This window comes from Podarcis liolepis (assembly GCF_965112155.1).
Source record: "Podarcis liolepis genome assembly, chromosome: 11".
NCBI lineage: Eukaryota > Metazoa > Chordata > Lepidosauria > Squamata > Lacertidae > Podarcis > Podarcis liolepis.
This window is the reverse complement of record NC_139565.1, coordinates 29,229,498-29,257,367: the sequence shown is the minus strand read 5'-3', so window position 1 is coordinate 29,257,367 and position 27,870 is coordinate 29,229,498. Positions and strand designations below refer to the sequence as shown.

Below are 27,870 nucleotides of genomic sequence, written 5' to 3'. Positions count from 1 at the left end.
GCAAGCCCAAGAGGCTCAGTGGTTTAGACCACAGCACCTCCCGTGTCCCATATATATCCATGTGGGAAGAACTAATCAGCATTTGTTAGGTAGCCCTCAAGCCACCCACCTCTGGGTGCCAAGCTCAGGTGAAACAGCAGCCCTTCTTCCTAGTTATGCATGCAAGTCTGGAGCATTTCTGATTGCCCTATGTGAAATGTATGTAGCTCACTGGTAAAGTACATGCTTTACATGCAGAGCATCCCTGGTTCAATCCCTGGTATCTCCAGGTAGAACTGGCAGACACACCTAAAGCTGCTGCCAGTAAGTGGCAACAGTACTGACTTAGATGGACCCAATGGTATAAGGCAGCTTTTGTATTTAAGGACCTTCACTACGGTGTATTCCTAGGTTTCTAGGCTGCCAGTCTTCGACGTAGAAAAGAGCTAGCACTTCATTCCCACCAACACATTGAAACTGATGGGCTTTTAATTCATACTGTGTAAGTGTAAATTGTGGGACGTAGGTGGCACTTTGGGTTAAACCACAGAGCCTAGGACTTGCTGATCAGAAGGTCGCGGTTCGAATCCCCGCGACGGGGTGAGCTGACGTTGCTCAGTCCCTGCTCCTGCCCACCTAGCACGTCAAAGCTCAAGTAGATAAATAGGTACCGCTCTGGCGGGAAGGTAAATGGCGTTTCCTTGCACTGCTCTGGTTCGCCAGAAGCGGCTTAGTCATGCTGGCTCCATGACCCGGAAGCTTTATGCCGGCTCCCTTGGCCAATAAAGCGAGATGATCGCCGCAACCCCAGAGTCGGTCACGACTGGACCTAATGGTCAGGGGTCCTTAACTGTAAATTATTCTTAATGGTTTGGGATTAATGGTAAAAGATTACCTGAGAAATCTACATACACCACTTTGAGTTTCATGATAGAAAAAAGTGGGTTATAATGCTGCTTAAATGGCAGATCCAATAAAGAAAGATGGCTTAGTGATATATATAGTGTGGAAACATTGTTGAAGGGTGGTATGTATTTTAAAACACCATTGATTTGTCTCAAACTAGTTAATTTCAGTGGCAGGGCCAACAGGTGTAAGATTGGAGCAGAGTGATAGAATGAGATGTGTTCATGTTTGATTACAGGGAAATTCAGACCCTGCACTTCCTGTTCAGTTCTTTCATATCATGTATTCTCTTCTTCAACACGATCCTCCTTGGAAATCACCTTCTATGTTAACATACTACCTGGAAGTTCTTCAATGTCCCGTTTGCATGAGGGGAACATGGCCTCTGTTAGAGATGCTTGTGAGGTAAGACCACTCTGGAATAATTACATTGGCCTGATTTGCACAAACTACAGTATGGTTAACAAACCATAGTTAAAGCTGATGCATCTAGTAAATTATCACTTAAACCTTGATCTCCATTAAAGGAGACACAAGAGCTGCTGTTCACTTACAGCTCTATAGCTTGTGCGTGGTAAATATTCCATAACCATAGTTATGGAGGGAATCCAAGTTTGCTCATAATACTAAACCTATGGTTAATGTTAACTAAGATTTATAAACTACATGCTTTTTAATGAGGCACTGAAATTACAATAGACTATGAAAAAAGTAACTCCTTCTCATGGAATACGTACAATGTTATTTCTTAACCATGTATACTCACCCCAATATTAGGGAAAAGTGAGGGAAGGTGGTTTGGGTTGTTGTTTTTTACAATCAGGTTAGAGTGTTGGACTATGACCTGGGACACCAAGGTTCAAATCCCCACTCTGTCATGAGGCTCACTGGGTAACCTTGGGCAAGTTATCGTCTCTTAGTCTAACCTACCTCACTGGGTTGTTGTGAGGATGAAATGGGGAGGAGGAAAACCGTATACAATACCTTCAGCTCCTTGGAAGATAAAGGTGATATATAGATGTAATAAATAAGTAATCTTACTTTAAGGGGGGTAGGAAAGTTTGGGTGCAATCCAGATAATAAAACTGTCTGGATATTGACAATTTTACTTGCTATTAATTTCAATGGGGTTTAAGCATGCCTCTTTAGAGCATTTCCACAATGTTCTACAGATTTAAGATGGAGCACTATGTCAGAATTGTTCAGCAGATTATCAGTGTGTATGTCAAGTCAATGAGGTTGTATCCTGCATTTTTCAACCTTGAAAAATTGGGTTGAAAAATGCATCACATGATTTTTATTTTTCCTATTTTTTTGTATGTATTCACAAACCACTCTGTCAGGTGTAGTACTTCTCAAGCCCATGGGACTACAGTGTAGCATAAGTATAATCAGTTGCTCAGAAAGCTCTTGAAATATTCAAGTAAAAAATATTTCATATTTGTAAGATTTTAATTTGACTTTTGACTAAAGTGGCTTATGCTTTCTGAGCCTTTTAGTTCAGTAAAAATATGAACTAAAGGAAGATTGAGGTTTTTAAAATTACGCATGGTGCAGAGAAAGTGAACAGAGATAGGTTTTCTTCCTTTCATAGTACTAGAACTCAGCGTCATGCAATGAGGTTGATTGGCAGTGGATTCAGGAGAGATAAAAGAAAGTACTTCACACAAGGCATAATTAATTTTGGTTTATGGAATGCAGTGCCACACAGTGTGTTGACTGCTAGATTAGATGGCTTTAAAAGTGACGTAGTCAGATTAAAGATGAGTAAGTATATAAACTGTTATAAATCCTGAATTGCTGTATCATCCCCCATGCCCTGCTTGTGAGCATCACAGAGGCATCTGCCTAGCTACAGTAATGGTGGAAAATTTGATGGAAATGTAATTCTGGATGTGGAACATCAAGATTAAGATAAAGCAATTGATGGATGGGATTTAGGCATCTCTATCTCCAAAGGAAGGTCTTTCTCCCATTCACAGAGGGGAGTTTGATCCAGTGGAGACTCCTCTGCTAACTGGTTATTCCCATGTGCAGAAGCCAGAGTAAGTGGTTTTTGGCAACATCTCTGTATACTTCTGGAGGATCTCCCAACCCTCCCAAGAATGTTTTCAGGTGCTGCAGGGTGAATGAAGACTTGCAGGAAATTGCTCTTGCCCATAGGAGTTTCCAGATACTGTAGTGGATTTATTCCTGAGGCAAGACTGGATCCAAGTCAGTAAATGCAGTGAAGAACTTTCAAGTTTACTGTTTTTCTTTAGGTTCAGGAATTTCTTGAGTTCATTGTAAAGTCCTCAGAACTTGAATGTTTGCATTTAAAACAGCTAACGATTAAAGTGATATATTACAAGCAAAGCATATACATACATATATATGGTCTGTACATATGAAGACTGTTGTAAAAAGCTGGAAGCCAGACAATTAGCTCTTTGGAGAGAATAGGGGAGCACAGAGTGCTGAATCCTGCCCTTGGTTTTCTCAATCAATAGGATTACATCATTCCTGTCTGCAAGCTCCATATGCATAGGCCAAGCAGTGGAATCAGGCTCAAAGCACACTTTCTGTTTACAATTCCTTATTTGACTGGGGATTTGTGTATTTATTTGGTTGGTTTTTTAAAAATTTAATATCCTGCCCTTTATCTGAAGAGTGCAGGTTGGGTTACAATAACAAATGCATAGAAAATAAAATAGCAACACTTTTAAAGTAAAAACAATCTATCAATCCCTGTAGGCAGTCTGTAAACATCCTTCTAGATACTTTATGGAAACACAGGTCTTCTGCTGGCACGCAGCACTGAAAAAAGGTTAGCACTATGTGGAGCTCACAGGCACCTTAGTGGAGCTGGTGAACTTTGGGCTGTGGGGACAGAAAGGAAGATCAGAAAATATTCTGATTTATCTGACTCTTAACTATTGCTTGTGCTTTCCCCACCAGGTCTTGCCTTTACTGCAGTAATATTTGTCATTCAGTCCCTGTTACAGAAACCACAGATGAGGCAAGAATGTTTCACAAAACACTGTTAATGTTTCTTATGAATGTGTTCCAAGATGAAGTAATAGCATTAACAAGAAGGTGTGTTTCAATGAATGTTTTTACCTTTTTAATTTCTAACCCATTTTTGTATCTTACCAACAAGTTGTGCCCAAAGTACATTGTACTACCCACTTGATTACTTTTCCTGTACTTTTATGTCAGTTTTTAAGAAAGCTATTCTGATTCTAGGTAAATGGCCAGATATGTTTCTAAACTTTTTTCAAAAATTACTTTTACACATTAGTTCTTTAATTTACACACACACACACACACACACACACACACACACACGTGCTTAAGAGTGTAAGTGTTTAACATTGCAGTTCTGTGATTTTTCTTAGTCTAGGCTTAGATTAAAAGCCTTTTTTCATAATGTGCACATAATACTTAGATTTTACTGGAGACAATTCTGGAAATTACACTGTAACAGCAAAGAGCCTGAGGCTTGTAACCTCTTCCTTTATGTGGTGGTATGGTTCTTTGTTCTTAAAGTGCAAAAATTCAAATTTTTAAAATTAACATTACTATGGGCTGTATCCAAGATTAGCCATACTCAGAGTAAACCTATTGAAATTATGGGCACAACTAACTTCAGGCTATGAATTTCAGTGGATCTTCTCTGAGCAAAACCTAGGTAGATACAACTCTATCCACTGTTCCCCCCCCCCCCAAGTTTGGGGGGGTTCAATATACTTCATCATGCCCGAATATCACTCTGGATTGTAGCTAGAGACATCATTTCTATCAATGTTTGAATTCCGTTGTAATTTAAAACGTCCTAAATTGCAGATTTTAACAGAAGATATACTGTGTGTTATGTAATCATTGTAACGAAACAGAAAAACAGATTTAGGAATTATTTTTCTTTTACAGTTTGTGTGAAGAAGATTCACAGCAAGCACAAGTGATGCCACAAACTGTTCTTCTGGAAACATTCTGGTTAGGAAGTGAATCGGTGCTTTTCACAAAACGTATAAATATTCTAGTAGACTGGGTCATAAATTCCTATAGAGAGAAGTACAAGACAGATGATGTGAGTGATTTATCAACTATGAAGAGTAAAGAAAGCCCAATAATGTCTTTTGTGTTTTGCTGCTTTCTCCCAGGACTCTTAATAATGTTCCATGACTGTATACGTTCCCTACTCCCTAGAACAAGACTTTTGCGTTGTTGTTCCCCAGATGGCCTTAATCATTGTTAAAGGTTATTGTCTATTGATTTCAGTGGGTCTTCTCTGAGCATGACTTATCTGAATATCTCCTTTATGTTGGCACTGCCACTTAACTGATTAGTAATGTCATCTTAAGTATGTTTTGAAACCATGGGTTCACGTTTGTTTAAAATCCTAGTGAAAATGGATCTTTGGAATTGTGAATTTCTTCTGATGAATGCAAATAAATTCTCTCACAACTGATGTATCTGAAAAGCTGATACCTGAAAATCTTGGTTAACAGCTTATGTCATAAGAGGTTTCTGTAATCTCCAATATGTTGTCAAAGTAATGGACTCTTTACCCTTTGTGTCGGTAAAGATAGATCTAAAAGGGTTCCCCCTGGTTTCAAGTAAAATATGCAAAATGGAGAGCTTGGTTCCTGGAAAACAGTTGCCTAAGACAAGGTTCAAAATGTCCCAGAGGCATGATTAAGTGAGGCATACACTATGCTATTTATTTCAACATAGCAAGACTTTGTAATCTTTAATTAGAAATAGCTTGATGGGAGCTTACTTAACTCTGAGCTCCTGTAGCATCAGAGTCAGTGCCCTTCTGACAATTTCTATACAGGGGAATCCCTGCTGTTGCATGCGTCAGCGCCTTCCAGTCTGTTCTGCCCCCACCCCCTTTCATAATAATAATAATAATAATAATAATAATTTATTATTTGTATCCCGCCCATCTGGCTGGGTTTCCCCAGCCACTCTGGGCGGCTTCCAACAAAGATGAAAGATACACTAAAATGTCACATATTAAAAACTTCCCTGAACAGGGCTGCCTTCAGATGTCTTCTGAATGTCAGGTAGATGTTTATCGCTTTGACATCTGATGGGAGGGCGTTCCACAGGGCGGGCGCCACTACCGAGAAGGCCCTCTGCCTTGTTCCCTGTAACTTGGCCTCTCGCAGTGAGGGAACCGCCAGAAGGCCCTTGGAGCTGGACCTCAGTGTCCGAGCAGAACGATGGGGGAACACCAAAAACAGCATGCGTGTTAGTAGTCATGTGAGGAGTTGCCTGTACTCAGGAGTCAAACCACTGAAGAGAACCATCTAGTTTTAAATGCAAGAATTAATTATTTGAATCAGTTTCTTATGTTTTGTTTTGTTTTAATCAAAAGGTGGGTTTTGTGGATTGCAAAGTTAAATTATGACAACTGCTGGAAGCATGGTGATTGTCATTTGTTTTAATACTTATATGGAAGACCTGGTTAACTGGAAAGGTATTCTAGAAGCTATCATATAATCAACTATACTAGAACCTCACAAACAAAACGCAGAATGTAAATTCTCCCTATGTATCAGCCTGTAGTTTTATTTTGGATTAGCATGGCGAAACAATATATTAATTGGAATAAACATAAGCAGGGTTAATTAATTTGGCCTTCATTTTAGCTCCTCTAGGGGAGTAGTCTGTCCTCCTCGAAATATTTTAGCAGGGGGCATTTGAATTCAAGAGTAAGTTGCTTGGTCCAATCCTGGTGTTGAAGTTAGCAGCACATGGTAGCAGAGCCTCAGCATGTTTAATAGAGCAATTATCTGTTCCATCCAAGCATCAATCCAAGCACCTGCAATTTGAGCTTCTTGAATGTTAGTGGATAAAGACTGGTGATCAATAAGATTAAATATTTCAGCTCCCAATCACATGAGCAAACAAGTCATAATCTTCTGGCAAGATTGTGGTATAATTAAGGAAACTGTAGTAAGACCTGGTAAATTTCTTGGAGTTACGATGCTTATAGGGTAGACCACTTGTGTGAGCAGTTTAAAATGGATGAAACAGACTTTATAATTTCTATGTTAAGAAAAAATATAGTAATAAGAGAGATTTTAAAGGTGATCTTCTCTTCTAGATCATCAAGCATGAAGTAGCTGACCTGTTGAATAGAATTTTGGGAGTTGTGGTTGAATACTGGATTCTTTCAGGGTTCTTAATAGACAAAAATATGTTACATCCTGTAGCTGCTGATCTTGCATCTTATATTGCCATTTCATGTAATGGTAAGATTGTAATATATTTTGTCATACACATGCATAGTGAAGAAACTCTTCCGTTCTCTGTATCTAAACCAGAAGACTGTAGTTGGAATATTTGGCTGCTTATTTCATCACTTAGTCCAACTCGATGTGTGAAGCCTTCCTCATCTGTGACACCTGAATTTATCCTTGTCTCGTCTTCATTATCTCTCTCTCTCTCTCTCTTGGTGTTCTTCCCATATCAGAATACTTTAGCTGGCATTTTTAACTACCAGCTTACTTCCCTTGCCTCTTTTTTTTTTTTTTAATAGGCCACTGGTTCTGGTTCTGCACCGTAATCTTACAGCACTACTTATGCATAGAAAGTGTAGTTTTTATTCATGTTTGCTAGATAATAAATAATAAGAATGTTGATGGTAATAATAATGATTAGGATGTTTCCATAAATAAATCAAGCACCTCATGTTTGTAAATCATAAGCAATTGGTGGAAGAGGACGCGAGAGTGCCCAGAGCTATACAGGCAATCTTCCATATATTCCATTGTCATTTTAGAAATGGGGACACAAAATTGTGCATTCACTATCTGCATTGCCAAGAGTATTAGTGTAGGGAGTTACTGTAAACAACTTATTATATATTTCACCTAAACAGGTTATATAATTCATGTTAGAGCCTGATTGCTAAAGTGTAAAGTTTGGGTATCCACAAGCATGCTGGCAGTATAAGATCTCTGTCCTAGTACAGATTTTAAAGTTTCTTGTAATGTAACTTTCATGAACAAAAATCTCTCCATTAAAAAACCCCAAATCCATGCAAGCATGGATTTTACATACTGTTTTAAAATGGCATTTACCTTATATTTTAAGTACTTCAGCTTTGCAAACCTGTTCCTCTTAGCTACTGCATAATGTGTTTTCTTCAATTTGATATCTGAAGTACTATGTCCAGTTCTCTGCTGCCACAGGTGGGAAGACTAGGTTCCCTGGGTTCAATTTACAGGAGCGTAGATTTCAATTGAACATTAGGATAAGCTTGACACTAAGAATAGTCTGACAGAAGAACCAAAAGAAGTAGCTCTCCCTCTCTAGAAGCTGGGCAGTTATCTGTTGGGAGTGCTGCATCTTTCTGTTTCTAGAATTGGGCAAGCAATTCTACAGCTGGTTTAGTAATTCTAACAATTTAGGAATAACAATTAAAGGACAGAAATGCAGCAATAATATTCTCTGTACTCCCTAACACATTCTTACTGTCTCTCTTTTCTTCAGATTTTTCACCGCAGGAATTAAAAACGTTCATTTCTTCCATAACATCTCTATGGCTTGAAATGTTTGTTGCAGAGGCAGTTTTTAAAAACTTGCCATTCCAAACCAATGCTGTTGTTTCTACTGAATTGCTGTCTCTCCAAAAAATGGTAAGTGTCATTTGTACTAAGTAATATATTTCTTAATGCAAAAACATTTTGGCCTAGATCAAATGCAATGATCTTGGTCCAATAAACCATTCATTTTTGCACCAGGAATTAACTATGTGCCTGCATGCTTCATCCTCCTCTCTGACCTTCTTTCCTCCATCCCTCCCTCTCATACACATTAACTCAATACTTACTGGTTTGTTAAACCAATTTTCTTGTGGCAACTGAACTGGGAAACTGATGTTTGAGCTATTCCAACCATGATGTCAGGTATCAAACCATGATAGCAACTGGACAGCTGGTATTGTTCTGGGATTGGGGGAGGGTTCTAAAGGACTCTTTAGAAACCACTTCGCAAGTTTTCCTTCTGGCTCCTCTGTTCCTCAATGTCAGGATACCCCTAACTGTCTTGCTTCAACCTCTCTTCCTGTCCCCCTAATTGTATACATATCTACATTTCATCTGTTGCTGTTGGGAATTTTTGCTTCTTTCCAATCAACAGAAATTGGGTACTAGTGTTGCAGGACTTAATGGTAAACATTACAAACTAGACTTCGCTGGTGCAACATTGGATCCAGCCCAGTGCATCTTACTCTCATTCCCCATGGCAAATTGCCTTCTGCTGTAGTGCAGCATATTTTCTCCAATTCCAACACATGGATGCTACTTTTGAGCATGTACTTGAACCCTAAAGCGCAGTAGCCCACAATACAGCAAACCACTCAAAAGCCAAAATATATGTGAGAAGAGCAAGTCAAGTTCCCAGCAGCACCCTAACAACATAACCTGCATAGGGGTGTGAGAAACTATATGGGTCCTTAAGAGTTTCACACCATAAGCTTTACTTTAAAAGGCTTTTGTGAAGCCTAGGTATGATAATCTGGAAGATAAGCTTTAAATGCAATAAAGATCTGGAGGGAACTGTTAGAGTTGCTAATTACCAGATGTGTGTTAATGTCATATTTAACACAGCTGGACTAAAGTTTGACTCTTGCAACAGGTTTGTTCCTATCTCCCTGCTTTACAAGTTGGGTTGTGTGAGCCAAGGATACACAAAGCAAAGAAAAGGAAAATAGGGCAATGGCCTTGCCCTAAGTCTCAGAGGGCATTACTGATGCTAAATGGTGATAAGCAGAACCAAGCCGAAGTGCTGCCTGATGTACCGTAAGTAATACCTATAACATCACCGGTTTTATTCTGCTTTGGGGGACAGCTTCTGACCTGACACATTTCTTGAACTTTATGTGACCTGTGTTGTTGTCTGCAAATTACTGTGACTGGCAGAAAGCTCGGTTTTAATCCTGTAACACATCTGGGAATGGTGAGGGTTTTTTTCCCCTTTCCCCTTTTCCTGCATATATGTAGACTTCACAGACTATACATACTTTCCCACTATTAATGTAAATTGCTTCCCAGGAGAAATAGAAGTATTCAAGAAATAATGTTTTTAGAGTGAGCTTAAGCCCTGTATATTGAATGATTGGTGGGTTTATTACAAGCACATACTGTATGGAATGTTTCAAAACTACAGTGACTTAAATTTCAAAATATGAAAGCATGTAGATGTATCTGTCTGCGAGAACACTTGTTACTTCTGAACAAGTGGAATGTTGTTGGTTTTTTAAATGTAAATAAAGTTCAGTCTTTTAACGTACTTTTACCATTTCTTGCTTTTAGTATACAAGGCACTGGTAACTCTGCTTGTGTTCAAAAGAAATTGGGAAACAAAGCTGAAGTTGAGATGATGCGCAGCAAAGATAATCATCATTTTTCAGGGAAGCAGGGGACTGTTAACAAGGTTAACCTTAAAGGTACTGTGATTTCCTAACTTGTGCTTAGTACTTCACAAGTTTGCAATCCGTAGTTCCACATTTGGCCCCAGTGAAGATGGAGTGGTATCTCATTATTGCCACAAGTCAAACATGGCTTTCTTGTGCTATTTGTTATGCAATGCCCTTTTTTAAAAGTTGGGGATATGATTGTCTGCTTTTTTTAATCAGTCAAACACACACACACAATTTTATCTTGAGTTGTAAATTGAGAATGCATCCTAAAATGAGTCCATTCCAGTTCATAGCCTTATTTCACTAATCCACCTCAACCTGTGCTTGTAAGAATCAGCATCGTCCTCTGATTTGAAAGTCTAATTCAGTCTTCATCTCTTTCCGTCCTAGACGTTTTGCAAACAAAGACCGAAGTGTATGCTGAATTACATAGCCCCATTAAGCATATGGACTGTTTTCTTCTAGGCATCGAGCCCAAGCTATGAAATGCATTTGGATTTTAGTTTTAACTACACTAGAACCCAAGCACTTGAGTTTTAAATAGCACAGTACAGTAGTTTACATAGGCTCTATTCAATACACAAATGTAATAAAATGTACTTACATGCTTGTATCTGTCTTAAATCAATTTCTGGAAATATTTTTAATATGAATTTAACCCAGACATATATAGTTATTGCCATTCAAAGTGCTCCGAAGTATAACGGTAATGGATATCAGAAGGGATATTTTAGAACTATATGCTAAGCTATTGGTAGAGCCAAAAACAGCAGAACCCTCATTTTGCTTGGATTTAAATTTTATGGCCACCCTATACCAATGTCTCTATCAGCAAATGCACTGATAAAAAAATTATCTGATTTCCCCCCTACTGGTATGCTATTGGAGAGGTAAGACAAACTGATATATAATTACTCTTAAAAGAAGTGGCTAAAATATGACACATTGGGAAAGATAGACTTGATTGTTGCCCACAACCAACAACCAGACACTCTGCATAAGAATAATATCCTGTTAAATATAAATAAGGAAATTTACTGACCCAGTCCCATTGAGCAAATGTGGGGATGGGGAGGGCAGAATGTTCTCATTTGGGTAAATTTCATCATTCACTTGGAAACGTGTTTTTTGTCAACTCTTGTTCCAGTATAATCAGTGGACGAAAACGTAAACAAATATCAGAATTTTACAGCCTGCCTTCGTTAATTGAGCCACTACCTGTAAACTGCAGTCAGTCTTCACTGTCTTCCTTCTCTCTTTTTTCCTAGGTCTAAATGAGTGTGTGTGTGTGTGTGTGTGTGTGTGTGTTCCCTCTTCTTAAGACTGCTTCATTCTTCTTAATCTCTCTCCCTCTCCCTCCTCCACCCCCCCCCCCTTTTCTCTCTGGTACTGTAGGCAAGCCAGACAGCCTATTGAGAAACAGCAAACCATCTGTTAACGGATTTGAAGTTCTGAATTATACTTGAGTGTGTAGAGGCACTCGTGCTTAGCCAGAAACATTCATTTGAATTAAGCTACAAACGCTGTGTAAAAAGAACCATACACTTAATGTAGGTTCATGAATAAATTTAAGGGAGGGCAACTGCGCTCTAAACTTTTATTGCTTCAAAACCAAGCATTTTTGGTGTTCTGTGATCATTCGGTGCTTTTATAATGTGGTTGAAGCTTTACAGCTTGAACGGGTGGGTGGGGGAGAGGGAGAGATAATTCCTGTGTTAACCCTTTAGCAGTGCAGTTCCCTTGCTGGATCTCTGATGGAACAGAAGCTCTGTGGGCTTTTTGAGTTTTCTTAAAAGGTATTTAAACAGGACAAAGGGAAATCTTATTCATTACTGAGTGCTCTGGCGTGTAGCCAGATCTCCTAGTTCCTGCACTTTGATTATTTTCTTCAGTTGCCATTTTGCCTAGACTGGTATAATCTATTAATTCTGTTTGCTAGGAGAGACTGCCCTGCATACTGCTTGCAAAAGGAACAATGTGGAGAGACTGATTCATCTTCTCTCTCTTCCAGGAATAGATATTAACGTTAAAGGTAAGTAGTTTTATTTTCTTCCCTGAACAAACACATTAAGCCTCCCAAATAGCTGTGATACTTGTGTGTTCGCAGAGTTCTTTTCATTCCTTGTTTTCCTGCTTCGGGATTATGAATTAAAGCAAAGATTTTAAGGGTAGTTTTGCGGCTAAAGCTTATTGATTGCACTTAATTGTCTGCATGGTTTTTCTATTAAAGCACAGTCGTGGTTTAAAATAATTCATTTCTGGCCTTTTTATAGATAGGAGAATAAAAGCTGTGAATGGCTTTATAGTCAAGATTTTTATGTGAAATTCTGGTCTGAACAGACCCGGGCCAGTGTGTGGTTTTGACTGCAGATGCCTTGTTCTTACTTTAGCAATAACAAATACGATGCTTTGCAGAAAAAAAGAAACAGCTTCATTGTAGAATGATACTGAAGTAGATCTTTGCCTCATTTCATTTTAAAAGTATAATACAGAATTAGCATATTGATTTTTCAAAATATTCGTCATAGCACTAGTTAGAGGGGGGGAAAGGGTAAACGGAATCTGAACGACAATATTATGAACATCCTGCTACTAATTTTACTGTTTTCTCAAACTTCCCTTGATTTGTAATTCAGACTATGCTGGCTGGACGCCTTTGCATGAAGCTTGTAACCATGGAAACACTCTGTGTGTCCGTGAAATTTTGCAACATTGTCCAGAGGTAAACCTGTTCAGCCAAGTGGATGGGGTGACTCCCTTGCATGATGCCCTGAGAAATGGACATGTAGAAATTGCCAAGCTTCTCCTTCAGCACGGGGGTGAGTGTGTTTGTGTTAAATAAGCTTAGAGAAATTTGAATCTGTAAAAACTGCAGAGTATTAAAATTTGAGGGTGTTCTTGATGTGATTTTTGAAAGCTAGAGGTTTTCATAAATATTGATGTGCATCATGCCATATTTATACTCATTCATCTTGTCAGTTAAATTATTTCAGTAAGACCATAACTTTGGCTGCTTTCTCACATTTGCTGAATTGCAGATTTTTTGTAGAAGCTGTATGAACAAGCAGTGATGTGGACTGCATGCCTACCAGGCATTTTTCACAAAATCTGGATTTTAAATTAATTTTTACAATGTACTGCAGAAATGGTTAGCTTAACTGCTTTGTGCTGCTTAATTTCATTGTGTTTCTGCTTATATTTATGGTTATCCAAACATTTAGGCTGATAATTCTGCTTTTGAAAAGTCTAGGTTTTTAAAAATTGGGAGGGAAAGGGTTAGCAATAGCTTACTTTAGAATTTTGCATTTTTTTTAAAAAACCCCACTTAAAGCAGTTCAAAAATTACAACATTTTGTGTATACCCTCCATGAGATGTTTTCCCCTCACAAAGTACTCATCTTCAAAGGAGAGAAAGTATATATATTTTAGAGCATTTGTGTGTGCCATATATAAACACAGAGTTTATGTAGCTCATACCACTACTCTGCATGTCAGTTTAATTTCACATATTTCATGTTTTCAGATTTGTTATGGCTATACCAATTCTGCTGTGTGGAGTGCAAAATAATGTTCTGTACTTAGATAGCTTTTAGCTAAACTCAGCCAGAAACACAAACATTATACTGGTTAGTCTGTTTTATAAGACCCCTGTGCATTTGCAGTCTTCTCCTGCCCCCTAAAGGCTATTTTCTTTGTCTCTGGCTGACATTCTTTCAGAATCAATACATCCCTTGCTCTTCTCCCTCTGTGTGCTTGTGCTGAACCTTAATGCTGTCTCCCAGGTGTTTTATTTATCTACTGCACCATGCGACTGACACGCCAAGCCAATACCTGGCCTCACTTCAATCGGTCTAAGTGATGCAAGAGCCAATATTACCGAAAGCCCAAGTCTTCAATAGAACGTGGCATTACACTGACAGATGTGCATTTTTCCTGGGTGTCTGTGAAGAATGGGCAGCGGATGATCCCCTTGTCCTAGGGGAGAAGATCTGCTTGCACTTTCATTCATCAAGGTCCTCTTGCAACGGTGCAGACGGTGTGTGCAGAGTTATCTTGCCTGTCACATGCCAGGCCTTCGCCTGTCAAGCAGTTTGACAGACGCATGGCAGGAACTAGGCTGCACATTCAGTATACAATTGCTAATTGTTGGTAACTAAACTTTATAGAGTCCTTTGGCACGTCCCTCACCCATAAGCCATCCTTTTTAGTTTTGGGGTTTTTTAAAATCTACACTATGATGCAATATCTACATTTGAAAATTAAAATATTGCTCTTGTGTGCATGGCCCTCTCTCTGTAGGCACACAACCTGTTAATTTTATTGATGTGTTATACCATCTTTTTCCTAAAGAGCTCAAGGGGGGCATCCATGTTTCTCCTCTTTTATTTTCCCAACAGTCCTTTGAGGTAGGGTAGGCTGGGAAATAGTGACTGGCCCACGTCTCCTACTGAGCACTAAGGCTGAGTGGGAATTTGAATCCAGGTTTTCCTGGATTCGCCCTCCCATCAGATGTCAAGGAGATAAGTAACTCTGCAACCTTTAGAAAACATTGGAAGACAGCCCTATATAGGGAAGTTTTTAATGTTTAAGGTTTTATTATGTTTTTTGTATATGCTGGCAGCTGCCCAGAGTGGCTGGGGCAACCCAGTCAGATGGGCACGGTACAAATAATAACATTTATTAATTTATTATTATTATTATTATTATTATTATTATTATTATTATTATTATTATTATTCCTGGTCTTGCAGTTTACCTTTCACAAAGGTAGGCTGCTCTTCTCTCCCCACCCCACACCCAGATCCATATGTCACTTTAACATACCATTTCCCCCTGCACATTAAAGCATTTCAGTTAAGTACATTGCAGTTTCTTCATGACTAAAAACTCTGTGCAACCTGTAATCTATGGTAGTTGAATTGTTGGTTAATTTATTTTATTTTATTTTTTTAAAAGGCTGCAGCTGATCTATCACTCTAGTAGCAGCAGCAGGAGGCTCAGACCACATTGCTACACATAAAAAGTCCTCCAATCTAAGAAACAGAGTGTCAGTATTGGACCTGTTAAGTAGAAGCAAGATCATTAAATCCCTCTGACCTGTCTGCCAAGCAGGTGATGAGTGCTGCACTCATAGGCTTGGGTGTTAGATACAGGCTTGGGCATTTAAACTGTGCACGTCAGTCTTCTCTGTATACAGACACCATCCCGGAAACCGTTATTATTTATTATTATTAATTTATATACCGCTTATAGGCCAAAACGTGGGTGAATCTAGGCATGCTTTTCTCTGTGTGTGCTTGCTAGATGCAGACACATTATTTGACTCTGTGAATGTTTAGGGGGTTTATGGAATAAAAACTTAAGCCCTGGTTATTTGAGAAGCTGCATTCTTGCATTCTGTCCTATTCAGCCACTAAGGAAGAGTTACTTCTGGTGGATCCACACAGCCCAAGGTTCATCTGACAGCCAAGGCTGTTTGTCTAGAGGGGATTCAGTGCAATGGCACATACTCCCTCCTGATAAACAGCATAAGCTAATAGTTTGTTGCTTTTGGTGCATGTAAAAAATGCTTTATGCAAGCAAGCTATATCGCCTTTTCTTCTAATTTTGTAGGTCTTAGGGAAAGTAACAGGAAACTATATTTTTAGCATATCTAATCTGCTGTTTCTTATTGTGCCACTGTTTAAACTTAAAAATATGTTCCAAACTCCAGTTCATACCTTGACTTGGCAAGGGAGTGCTGAAATAGTGTGACAGAGGAGCAGGAAGGCCTTCCTTTGAGTTTGAGTTGGGTTCTCCATGTGAATGCTCAAAGAAAGTTAGTTGGTGGCATTTTTCTTTCTTAAGAGATCCTTCTGACTTGTAGACCTTTCTCCCACGTTTTGAAGGCAGAGAAATGCCACCAACTACCATCCTTTGGCATTCACATAGAAGGCCTGGCTCATACTGAATGCTATCTGCCATACATAAGGAATTCCCCCTAAATGTATGAACAAGGCTAGGATTCTTTATACATGTGGCTGAGACATGTGAAATGCTACGTAACTCAGCTGCTGGCACAGCCTTCTGCCCATGCGCTCAACTTAATTGAATGTTACTGTGATTTGTAAACCACTTTGAGTTTTTATTACAATCTATCAGTATATAAACATTGTGAAATACGGTAAATTTGTCACCATGGATGGCAGCAGTCCCCGTTTTATATTTGTGTACCCCAAAGTTTGCTCCCTCATTTCTTTTTATCATCTTCATCTATCAGTATCATCTATTTTGTGTGTCTTGCAAAACACATTTTGTAAACCTGTATTTTAATAGGTATTACCAATTTCTTTAAATATACTGAAGCATGATACATATACAAAGAACTTGAATCATCTGGTTATGTTAACAAAAAGAAATCTGTAGTACACTGATGAGATCAGGAAGTTGCTTTTTCTCTAGAATAGTGGTTGCCAGTTGGTGGTCTCCGGACCCCCAAGGGTTTGTGGCACCATTCGCATAACAAAAACTACCTTAGAGATATACAACTTTTCAAAACCAGAGGGTCCATGGCTTGGGGTTTTGAAAAACAGGGATCTGCAGTACTTAGTGAATTTGGATCCAGTGTTCGAGAACATCCAGCCTTTGACTGACTCACCACATGACTGTGAGGGTGAGGAGCAAAAGTCTTAGCAGGGCATTTCACCCCATAATCTTTAAGGCACATAGTATACGCCTGAAAGAGGCTTAACAATTCTAATTCGTTTGGGAATTAAAATGTGATTTGTTAATCAAAAAGCTTTAGATGCTGCAGACAAAACTGCAGATACTGAAAAACAGCCAGTTGTTTAGCTGCGCTAAATAAGCTATTTCCTATTTAATGTTTTGTTTCTTCTTGCAGGACCAGCATTGCTACAGCAGAAAGATTCTGAGGGGAACCTGCCACTGGATATCATAAAGTGTGAAACAACTAAGCAGCAACTTTTGCATCTTGTTAATCCAGAAGAGAAAGTTGAGGAATTCCATGCACAAGTGGAAAGCAATTTTCATAAAACACAGACAGAATTTTGGACGGTCTTATATTGCAAGATGTTGCTAAACTTTTGTTCTGTATATAAGCTATTTAAGCCTTTTTCTGTAGCCTTTAAAAAGCTAGCCTGCTCCAAACCGTTGCTGATGACAGCTGATTGTTGCAAGTTTAATGCTAGCTCTAGCCATTGGTTCCTAGATCTTTATTTTAGAGAGCTTGAAACCTTTCGACATCTCCCAGTGTATCTTCAGAAGATGATTGAGGAGCTTAAAAAGGGCACAGGTGAACAGCAGCAAGCTTTTGCAGCAACACTACAGCAAATTTCAGTGGAAATCCAAATGTCTAACTGTTATTTGGCCAACTAGCTTCCAAACTAGGACTGCTTGCCAAAAGCTGATAGTCTTAACACTGGGGTAGCTAATGTGTCCTTGGACTCCAGCTCCCATCAGCTCCATCCAGCTTGACCAATGATAAGAGATGATGGGAGTTGTTGTCTTGGCAGCATCTGGTACCTCATTGATCCTGGTCTAACATGTTTATCATCTTCAACATATAAGCATAATACCCTTGCCTGGTTGACCTACTGATCCCCACAAGGGACTAAGACTGTATTTGCCTGATTTAGCCATAACACAAAACTGGCTTCCTACTACAATGCGAACAAGCTGTACAGAATATCAGGTTTGCACACTTTCCTTTCCCAGAAGAGAAAACCAGAATCGTCTGTTCCCAGTTTTGCACTAACCACATTTTCCCTTATGCTGTTTGAACTTGGGAAACTTACTTGATCCTATCTTGTTCCCACTAATTAATTAAGCAAACTGTTTTCTCACATGCTGGCTTGTCCTCACCAGCTAGTTTGTAAACAAACTACTCTCAAAGCTCAGTCGTCATAGGAAACTGAAAGTGGATGCTTCTTACTTGGGCACTACAGCACATTCCCATCCTGGGAAACTGGTTTCCCACCAGCTGTGAAACAGCCCATAGTCTCTTAAAATGGGGGGGAGGGGAGCTCCAGCAACGATTATGGCACCAACTCAGGGGATCCTTTTACTCCATCCTATCAAGCAACACTTCATTTTGTTGGCTACCTCATTTTGTTGTCTGCAATCACTAATCCTGTATAATATTTTTGTTAATAAAATTGTTTTTGTAATGTGATCAATATTTGAATAGAGTACTGTATACTTGGTTCATTGACTTTTAGGAGGCAATATACTACCACAATCACACACTGCATTCAGAATTTATTTGAGAATGAATAAAGATGCTCTTGATCCTAATACTGTCATTCTCAAATTATGAGGCAGCCCACCTTGGGTGGTGTGGGAGAATTTGGAAGATTTAAGGCCACTCTAAAAGGTAGGGCATGTTAATTATCTTGTGTAGGAGGCAACAGTATCTAGGGGAAGTCGAAGTTTCCATAAAACATGCCCTAAGATTGGACTCTTATTAAAGCTTTATAAGTGTAATTTGGAACCAAAAACCATTCAATAAATTAAAATGGTTGAAGCATAGCTTCATTATTATGTATGTTCCTTAAACAAACATTTTGTAATTTGAAAAAAAAGTATTAAAAAAAAATCCAATGCTGATTTGAAACAAAATTCAGGAGCACCTTAGGCTAAAGCAGCACTTTGCAAGTTAAGTGGGACTGGTGTGGTAGTGTTGGACTAGGACTGAAGAGGCCTGGCTTTGAAATCTGTCATGAAGCTCAGTGGGTGCTCTTCGTTCAGTTACCAGATCTTAGCCTAACATACCTCGCGGAGCTGTTGTGAGACTTAAATGGCACAGGGCCTTGAACTCCTTGGAGAGTAGATGTACTCAGTTTCTAAATATGCCCATGCGAAACCCAAGTGTAGAAGCTGAGCACATCATCACTTGTCCCAACTCTAAAAATGGAACTAGAACATAGCCACTGTAGATAGTAGCCAACAATAGCCTTCTCAGAGGACTAATCTACAAATGATTGTGTACAGAACTCTTTAATCCCAAGGCATTTTGAGATTTTATTTTGCAAGGTAAATATTAGGGAGCTACTCATCTATGTAAATCATAGAATCCTATAGTGCTGGAAGGTACCCAAAGGGTCATCTAGTCCAACCCCCTGCAATGCAGGAATCTCTTTGCCCAATGGGGCTCGAACCCACAACCTTTAAGAGTCTCGTGCTCTACTGATTGAGCTATCCCAAATAATTAACTCATTTAATCATTATTTTGAATAGTTCAGTGAGCCTTCTGCCTTAACCATAGCAACAATCAATTCTAACAGAGCAAGCAAAAAGTGGCCTTATTTTAACAAAACAAACTTTACCAGTAGAAGAAGTGTATCTTTTGAAACACCCATGTAATAAAATATACTACTTTCTTACACAATGGTTTGTTGCTTTTGCTTGCACAAATAACACAAATAACCAAACACTTTAATACCTTCCCCTTCCCCAAACCCTCAACCAGACATTTTGATGAAGTTTGGCTCAGTGATGTTAGAAGCATTGTAAGGTTACATCAGCCTTCCTAATGATGTGATGTGATGCTCTAAGAACAATAAGGAGGGCCAGATCTTACCATCAGGGTCTCTGAGCTACGTACAGGTACTGTTCAGAACACAGAAGCATGCTGTTAACATGTTGGGACATTTGTATAATACAGTGATTCAAATAATTAATCTATAGTACCTAGAGACATTGGTCTGAAGTAGTCATAAAATCACAGAGTTGGAAGGGACACTGAGGATCATCTCGTTTAACCTGCAGTGCAGGAATATGCCAGTGTCCCATATGGGGATCAAACCTGCAACCTTGTTATTATCAGCACCACACTAACCAACTGAAGTCCTGTTACAGTACAACCCAAAAAATACAAATTTGTGTTATAATACCATCAGAACAGATGATATGAGTGAAGCATAAATACAACCAAGATTCAAGCCTATTTCCTAAAGCATTACTTGTTCAAAACACCACAAGCATTTCAAGAGCAATGTTAATATATGGTCACATCTGAAGGTGTCCACTAAAATTTGGATTATAAAAACTGGATTCAATACCAATTTCTGCTAAAAATGTCAGTCCCATGCTAAATATTTTTAATGTGTAGGACTGGTTGCACAAGCTGTTAAGAGTAGAGAGTAAATTGCAGAAAACATCCCAATTCATAAAAATGAACTGTGAAAGTTCATTTATTAACAGTGCTTAAAGTACACTTCCCTCTGTAGGTACAAAAAAAGTTTTAGTTAATATAAACCACATCATAATGCTCTAAATTTTGCTTTCTAAATCAGTATCTCCACTGAAAGTTCTTCCATGTTCACGTGAGCAAGTGCTTATCAGCATCTTAAAACCACACTGCGTTTAAAGTATTATTTTCAAGTTTTAATTGTTGGTGACATTTCTGACCATGCTGAGTTCCCCATTTATCTGTACAGTAGCTTATATTTTCTGCTTCACAGTAAGTCTATGTTACCGAAACAACTCTGATCCTTATGTGCTTTTTTATAATGAGGTCTTATTACATTATCTGAAATGTCCTAAAATTTCTCTGTTATGTGCTAAACTCTCTGAGAAGAATAAATGTGATGTGTCAGTTTGATGTGGTCAGCCTATCATTAGTTTAAACCTTTTCAAAGCAGACCTTCTCTGTGTGGGGGGACATGCTATCTATAATGGCTCTTAAACTGCTAAAGATGTTTTTTTTTCATATGGATACCATGTGGATTGATGATAACGTAGTCTATCTCCTCTATCAACCCCTTATGATTTTAGGAGTGTTCATGGAACATGAAGAATTGCTTGTTCCCTGATGTGCCTTTTCAGACTCAGCACAAAAAGAAGGGAGGGAACTGATAAGATTAAATGACTGAGTACACTTATCAAAGGCTCTGTCATGGATGTATTTATAGGGAGTTCACTCCTGTTATTAAATTAAGACTTTTTTTACCCTTGGCAAATTCATAAAAAACCCTGCTTTTGAAAGTATGCGGTACTGCAGCAAAGCTGAAGTAGGTGTAGGAAACAAGCCTTTGAACTATTACTGACCTGTTTGCCTACAAGAAGTTCCAACCATCCTTAGGTTTGCTATCCTTTCAAAGACAGGCTACATCATGATGCTTTCTGAGTCCATAGCAAAAAAATATTCTATCCCCAAAGAAGCTTTATAACCAGATGGACTGCATTCCACTCATTTTATGGCTTTTTCATTTAATACTTGCTGTGATGGCTCCAGTTTTTCTAAACATATTGTTAAGTGAAATGCTCCATTATCCCTAACAATGGTTCATGGGAGATGAATTTCAACAGTATGTGGTGGCATTTTAGCTATTTGGGACTGCTGGCTCTAGTATGCAATGCTTCCAGGATGTTAGTGAAAAGCTGCCTAGATTGAGGAGGACAGAGAAAAGATCTAATGTCCTGTTTCTCCAGCCAACCAAGAGATGCTTCCCAATAGCCCTCTGTGTGGAGAAGGTTGCACCCACACAATATAGGAGTCAAGATCAGTATTTCAGCAATTACAATGCTGAAAAGGAAAGGAAATGTATGAATAATCAGTTTGCAGTCATATAAATCGATGGGAGAGAGTTCACATACAGGAGCATGATGGAGTGTGATTAAGGACTACTTCAGGAATGGGAACTGGCTGCCTTCCAGATGCTGGAGTCCAGCTCTCATCAGCCTCAGCCAGCATAGCCAATGGCCAGGGATGTCAAAGTTGTGGTCCAGCAACATCTGCATGTTTTGGAGAAAGTGGATAGAAAGAAGTTTCTCTCTCTCCCATCTCCTAGATTCTAGATGCCATAATTCTGCAACATGGGACAATCCAAAGAAGCAGAATGTTGGGAGAACAGAAGTACTTCTTTGCATACTGCATTGTTAAAGAATGGAATTCAGCTTGAACAGCTTTGAAAAGGTGTTGCCAAATTCTTGATTAATAAGCCTAACAATGGCTACTAGTCACAATGACTATATTTTAACAGGAAGCACGAGAGACTGCTGTTGCACATATGTCTGGCTTGTGGGGCTGTCGTGGACAACTAGTGGTTCCTTCGGAGAAAAGGAGGCTGGACTAAATGGTCATTTCATCTTAAGTTCTTGCATGATGTGATGGTAGTGATTTCACCACTAGTGCATAGTTAAAGGAGAGGTTTAGAACAGATGTTCATGCAGATGGCTATTTACAACGTTTCAGGAATGCAGAATTAACCAATTTAAAAGGAAAACAACATTGGTTACAAACAGGTTTTCAGGCTTGACTTTGAATTCCTGAGGCTCTCCTGGATCATTGCCTGAAAATTACAGCACCTTTTATGTTTTAATAGAGAAATGACGGAATGAGCATACCCTATTGCGACTTTGTGATTGCTACAAAAGAATTTTAGTTTCAGCTCTTGCTTAGAGCCCTGCAGCATGAACAATTACATTTTGCCCACATTTGTAATCCACAAAATAATGGCTGCCACATCTAATGGCTGCGCTAGAGCAGTGGCATAAACCTGCGGCCACATTGTGGCCATTCTTCCCCTTCCTCCCAGAATGCTCCTGGGAATGATGCTGTGTCATGACAAGGTGCCATTCCCAGAGGTATTGCATCCCAGAAAAGTTGCTTGAAGTGGCATTAAGTTTGTCATTCATTAGGTTTTTAAAAGAGGAGGGGGAAGGAAAATAACCACCCTCAGCAACCTTGCATTTAAAAAGGTAAAATTAGAATTACTTTTAATTCGTCCATCTTTTGAAAGCAACCAATTACCCCTTCCCTCCCTTTCACACGGGGACGAATAGTCTTACAAAAATAGGCAGAGGAATATATTTTGCGTAACTTGAGCCCCAAAGCATTTTCCTTCAAATGACAATCCAAGTTGGGACTTATTTCACTGCAGCAGAGGAGGCAGAACAGAGCCAGTAGCCATTGATAGACAAATTAATGAAGGATAAGACAGATGGCTTTACATCATGTGGGAGTTAATTCCATAGTTTAACCATGAAGAAATCCTTTGTTTAATTCTGCCCTGGATCTACCAACATTCAGCTTAATTGAACCCCCCCAAATTATAATGTTATGAGGGAGGGAGAAAAACTTTTCTCTAGCTACTTTCTCCACACCATGCTTAATTTTCTATGCCTCTATTATGTCTCCTCTTGTTTTTCTGCAAATGAAAAAGCCTCAAATTTTGAAATCTGAAATTTGATGATTTTGCACACAAGCCAAGGAGGATTGAGCTCCCTATGCAGCTAATGGGGATGGGTGGGGGTGACAATGTTGCTTTCACTAAGTATTGGCTGAACAAGCACCCGATCCCCCTCCACATGTGGTGGGAGTTTCCCAAAATCCAACTATCCTGGACAACAGTCATACAAGAAATATGTAAAATAACCAAGCAAATATTAGAAATCACCCCAGAAATGGCCCTACTAAACATCTTCCAACAATGCCCACTTACGCCACAAAGAACTCAGAACCCACGTACTCTCAGCAGCCAGAAACATCATAACCAGACACTGGAGAGACCTGTCAGGAATAAACATGGACCAATGGTACCAAATAGTATGGGAAACAGCCTTACTAGAAAAATTAACCAATAAACTGAAACTGACACGGGGACAAAGAGAAGAAGATGCCTTCACCCGGGTATGGCTCCCCTTTATCACATACACAGCCCAACAAGACAACGACAAAAATCCATCAACAGCATACAAATCAATATGGCTAACCTGATCCAAAACACCCACCCCACTCACACATGAAAACAAAAATCACTACAGCCAACCACAAATGAACAACCACACCTTAGGCCAACCCCAACCTCTCTCACCACCAAAGGAACACAAGTGAACAGCAGAGAACCCGCACAAGCAACGCTGACACAAAACCCCACATATATTAAGTAAAATAGAAACATCACCACCCGACCCCACCCCACTCATATTTTTCCCCCTCCACCTCTCCCCCTATTCTTCCTAATGTCTCAACAAATGAAACCGATTTGTAAAAAAATATTTTAAAAATTGTTACATGGGGGGGAAAATATGAGAGACATTGCACATACCTTTGTAAATCAAGAAAATATTTAATAAAAATACATTTAAAAAAACACAAACAAGATCCGATCCAACTGCCTCTATCAAGCGTGGGGCAGGTGGACATGATCTGGGGAAAACAACTGCAAGAGCCAAATTGGGAAGCCTGCAGTTCACCATTTCTGATTCATATGCCCTCAAAAAATACAAATATATTTGTGAGGCAGGAATTGCCTTTGCAGAAGCCATGCTTAATCTGCTTCAGCTAGACTGGTTCTTCTATCTGCTTCATAAATTAATCTTTAATAACGTTTTCCACCAGTTTTCCCCATTCTTGGTTGGGGGAAAGGGGCAGCTGCTTGCAGGATCAAGCTGAGTACAGCTTTTCTTGACTGTTTGAAACTTTTCTTAGCATCTCTGCTTTAATACTGTACCTAACAACATCCTTATTATGAGTATTTTTGTTTGCAATCATCAGTTAACAGACTATGTTTACATTCATAATCATTACAGGAAGCTCTCAAGACAGTGTGCGGTGTGTGAGAGAGAACAGGGACAGGAAGAGACTACCGGCTACTCAGAAAGTTTGAACTTCTGCTTAATTCTCTTCCCTGTCCCCAAGTCTGCCACTGTTTCAGATGTGCTGCAAAGCACCCATCCATTAATGGCAAGCCAAGACCTGTCCACCTGCAGTGCATATCACCTTAAAACATCTAGCGGCTTCCTCCTTCAGCCACCACCTGGAGGTGCACAAGAACCTTGAATAGTTTGATGAAGGCTTCCTCAGCCTGGTGCCCTCCCAATATTTTGCCTGCATCAGCCCCAGCCAGCATAGCCAATAGTCAGCAATAGTGGGAAATGGAATCTTTGTTGGTCCACTTACCCAGCCAGTCCTGATATTCTTGCTGCTATGTTCCTCCTCCTCCTCTTTCTCCCCTCCTGCTTGGGAATGTATGAGAACACTGGCTTCACTATTATCCCACCCCCTGAACTGATTGACAGCCATGTCAGGCTTGTCAGCTTGAAGTAGGCCCCAGCTGAAGGCTTTGCTGGGTGTGGCAGCTAGGACCATCAGTGGAGGAGGTGATTTTCACCACCTGCTCAGCCAGATCTACACTCACTGCCACACTCCTCCTTTCTTTGTTTCCCCCCTATTTGTGGAGCACCTGGCACCATTGTTGTCGGTTTTTAGGCACCAGGCAAAAGCATTTCTATTTACTCAGTCCCTTGGTCTTTAATTGGGAGAGTAACCAGTTATGTCTGTGGACTCTTTGTGCCCTCCTTTTAAGCAGTGTGGTACATAGGATGTCATACATAACACACAGGCATTTTCTATCTTGTTTTTAAATTAGGTTTTAATATCCCTTGTTCTTTCTACAATATAACTTGTTTTGAGGCACTTTGGTGTAAAAAGCAGCAAATAAATAAAATAGTCCGTAACGTCTAGAGGGAAGCAAGTGGAGGGAAGCTTGATCTGACACATCACAAAACACTTAGCAAAACCGCACAGGGGTGGCATGGTGACAATGGGAAGAGTCATGCTATGATGAGGCGCATCTCCGTATTCTGCTTCCCATAAGAAGAGGCAGCAGATTGCAGCCACTCTGACGGGCATGGTTCCTGTCAAATTTCTGAACGGAGTGCACTCTCTGTTCCCACAAACTGCAGACCTAGCCAAATATTCCTGGTCGCTAGTTTAAAATGGTTGCTTTTTCATTTTGTTCACTGTTTCAACTTGTAGGTCTGCTCAGGGTACCAAGCTCAGAACTTTGCAGTTGCTTGCACTTTAAAGCTCCCATGTCTGAAGCCGTGCAAACTTAAGACTACATCAAGACTGTACTCCTATATACACTTATTTGGATGAAAATTCTATTGAACTTGATGGGAAATACTTCCAAGTAAAAGTACATAAACCTCAGGCTCAAAGGATCGCTTCAGACCGAACTGTGGAAAATGTGACTTGAAAGTGTGACCTGATTTCCACTCTACTGGATTAAAGAAAAACACAAACACCCAAAATACTATTTCCATCTCTCTCTCTTATTGCATTTCAAACAGTAATTCATGAAACATCTACTGTGAAAAATGAACATTTTTCTCCCTAAGTGATATTTGAAAATTACAGTTATGAATGGATTTTAGCAGTAGACAGAAAACCTAAACATTTTGCAAATTTCTTTTGTCTCTCTCAATAGATTTAAAATTGTTTATAGCAAATGTTGTTCTACTACAAAGCAGCTTTATGTGGTTCTGAAAGCAAATGCCTTTTTAAAAAATGCCTGAGGTGAGTTATCAAAATAAGGACACTAACAGGTGTAGATGCTTACTCCAGAATTAATTTTATCACACAGAGCATCTTGAAACACTTGATGCTTAAGGCAGGGTTATTCCCCAAAGAAGTTTCCTTTCCAAAGGAGAACATCAACAGCTTACAGACAAGTCACTAACAGAAATATGAAAAACTTGGTACTAATTATTTCATGCAAACTCTCTTGCATGGATTCTAAGCTTGTAAACTTAGCAGTAACCCTTGATAAATGTGTGGAAAGGCAAAGCATGTTCTCAGGCAGGAAAAACGTGGTTTATTTACTCATTCAGCAGCTGAAGTCCAGCTGTGATACTCTACCTGGTGCTATGGAAAGATACTGCTGAGTCTCATGATTACGCAGCACAGAATATGTATTTGGCACGCACCTGAATTCTATATGAATTTATGGAGTAGTCCACATTTGGAATACCATGTGCAGTTCTGGTAACCTCATCTTAAAAAGACCTGGGAAAGTACAGAAAGGGAAAACAAAATTACTACATGGCTGGAACTTCCATATAACAAATCGAGAACAGGAATGAAGCCGATAAAAAAATGGATGTTTTTAAGAAAATGAGGAGACAAGGTTTTATCCCTCCTGTTATTAGGACTTGGAATCATTCAATGAAACTGACTGATTAACTGTATATTCAGGACAGACAAATGGCATTTTTGCACACATCATGCAGTTCATTTACAGAATGTAGACATGAGTTTAGATGGCTTCAAAAGGGGATCAGACAAACTCATGGGTGATAAGCCCTAATGGCTATTAATGGTAGCTGATTGGAATCTCAGTACTCAGCGTGCCACTGAACATAACAGCAGGAGAGGTCTGTAGTCTTTATGTCATCCTTGTGGGCTTCCTAGGGTCATCCCTGCATTGAGGGGTTGGACTAGATGATCCTTAGATCCCTTCCAACTCTTCTATGGTTCTATGATCCGGTTAACCATTGCAGAAACCAAAAGGCAACAGCCCCCTGCAGGTGAAGAGCTCAGATGGGGTCTTGGGAGATCCAAAGGCAGCAATTCCAAGTGCATTTATAACTCTAGGAGAGAAAATAACTTCTCTAAGCAGTCACCAATATTACTTTTAATTGCTGGCCCCAATCCAAAGTGGTCATTATAGATGTTTTCCCATCAATACCGTTATGCAAATTGTGGACATTTGCTCTCCCTGAGCATGGGAGAGTGAACTCTTTCTTCTTTATCCTGTAATGTTTCACACAGTAAATCAATC

General features: G+C 39.4%; 1 protein-coding gene across 4 annotated transcripts in view; it reads left to right on the top strand.

Moving 5' to 3' along the window:
* Positions 1–18,473, top strand: part of SLF1 (SMC5-SMC6 complex localization factor 1) — a 33,823-nt gene extending 15,350 nt beyond the window's left edge. For all 4 annotated transcript variants that reach the window (XM_083465230.1, XM_083465233.1, XM_083465231.1 and 1 more), the window contains 10 exons: positions 1,124–1,290; positions 3,823–3,960; positions 4,795–4,954; positions 6,983–7,130; positions 8,374–8,519; positions 9,520–9,683; positions 10,197–10,330; positions 12,243–12,335; positions 12,940–13,122; positions 17,184–18,473. In XM_083465230.1, coding sequence (XP_083321356.1) covers positions 1,124–1,290; positions 3,823–3,960; positions 4,795–4,954; positions 6,983–7,130; positions 8,374–8,519; positions 9,520–9,683; positions 10,197–10,330; positions 12,243–12,335; positions 12,940–13,122; positions 17,184–17,677 — 1,827 coding nt within the window. In that variant the 3' untranslated portion in view covers positions 17,678–18,473. The remainder of the gene's footprint in view (positions 1–1,123; positions 1,291–3,822; positions 3,961–4,794; positions 4,955–6,982; positions 7,131–8,373; positions 8,520–9,519; positions 9,684–10,196; positions 10,331–12,242; positions 12,336–12,939; positions 13,123–17,183) is intronic.
* The last annotated feature ends 9,397 nt before the right edge of the window (positions 18,474–27,870 follow it).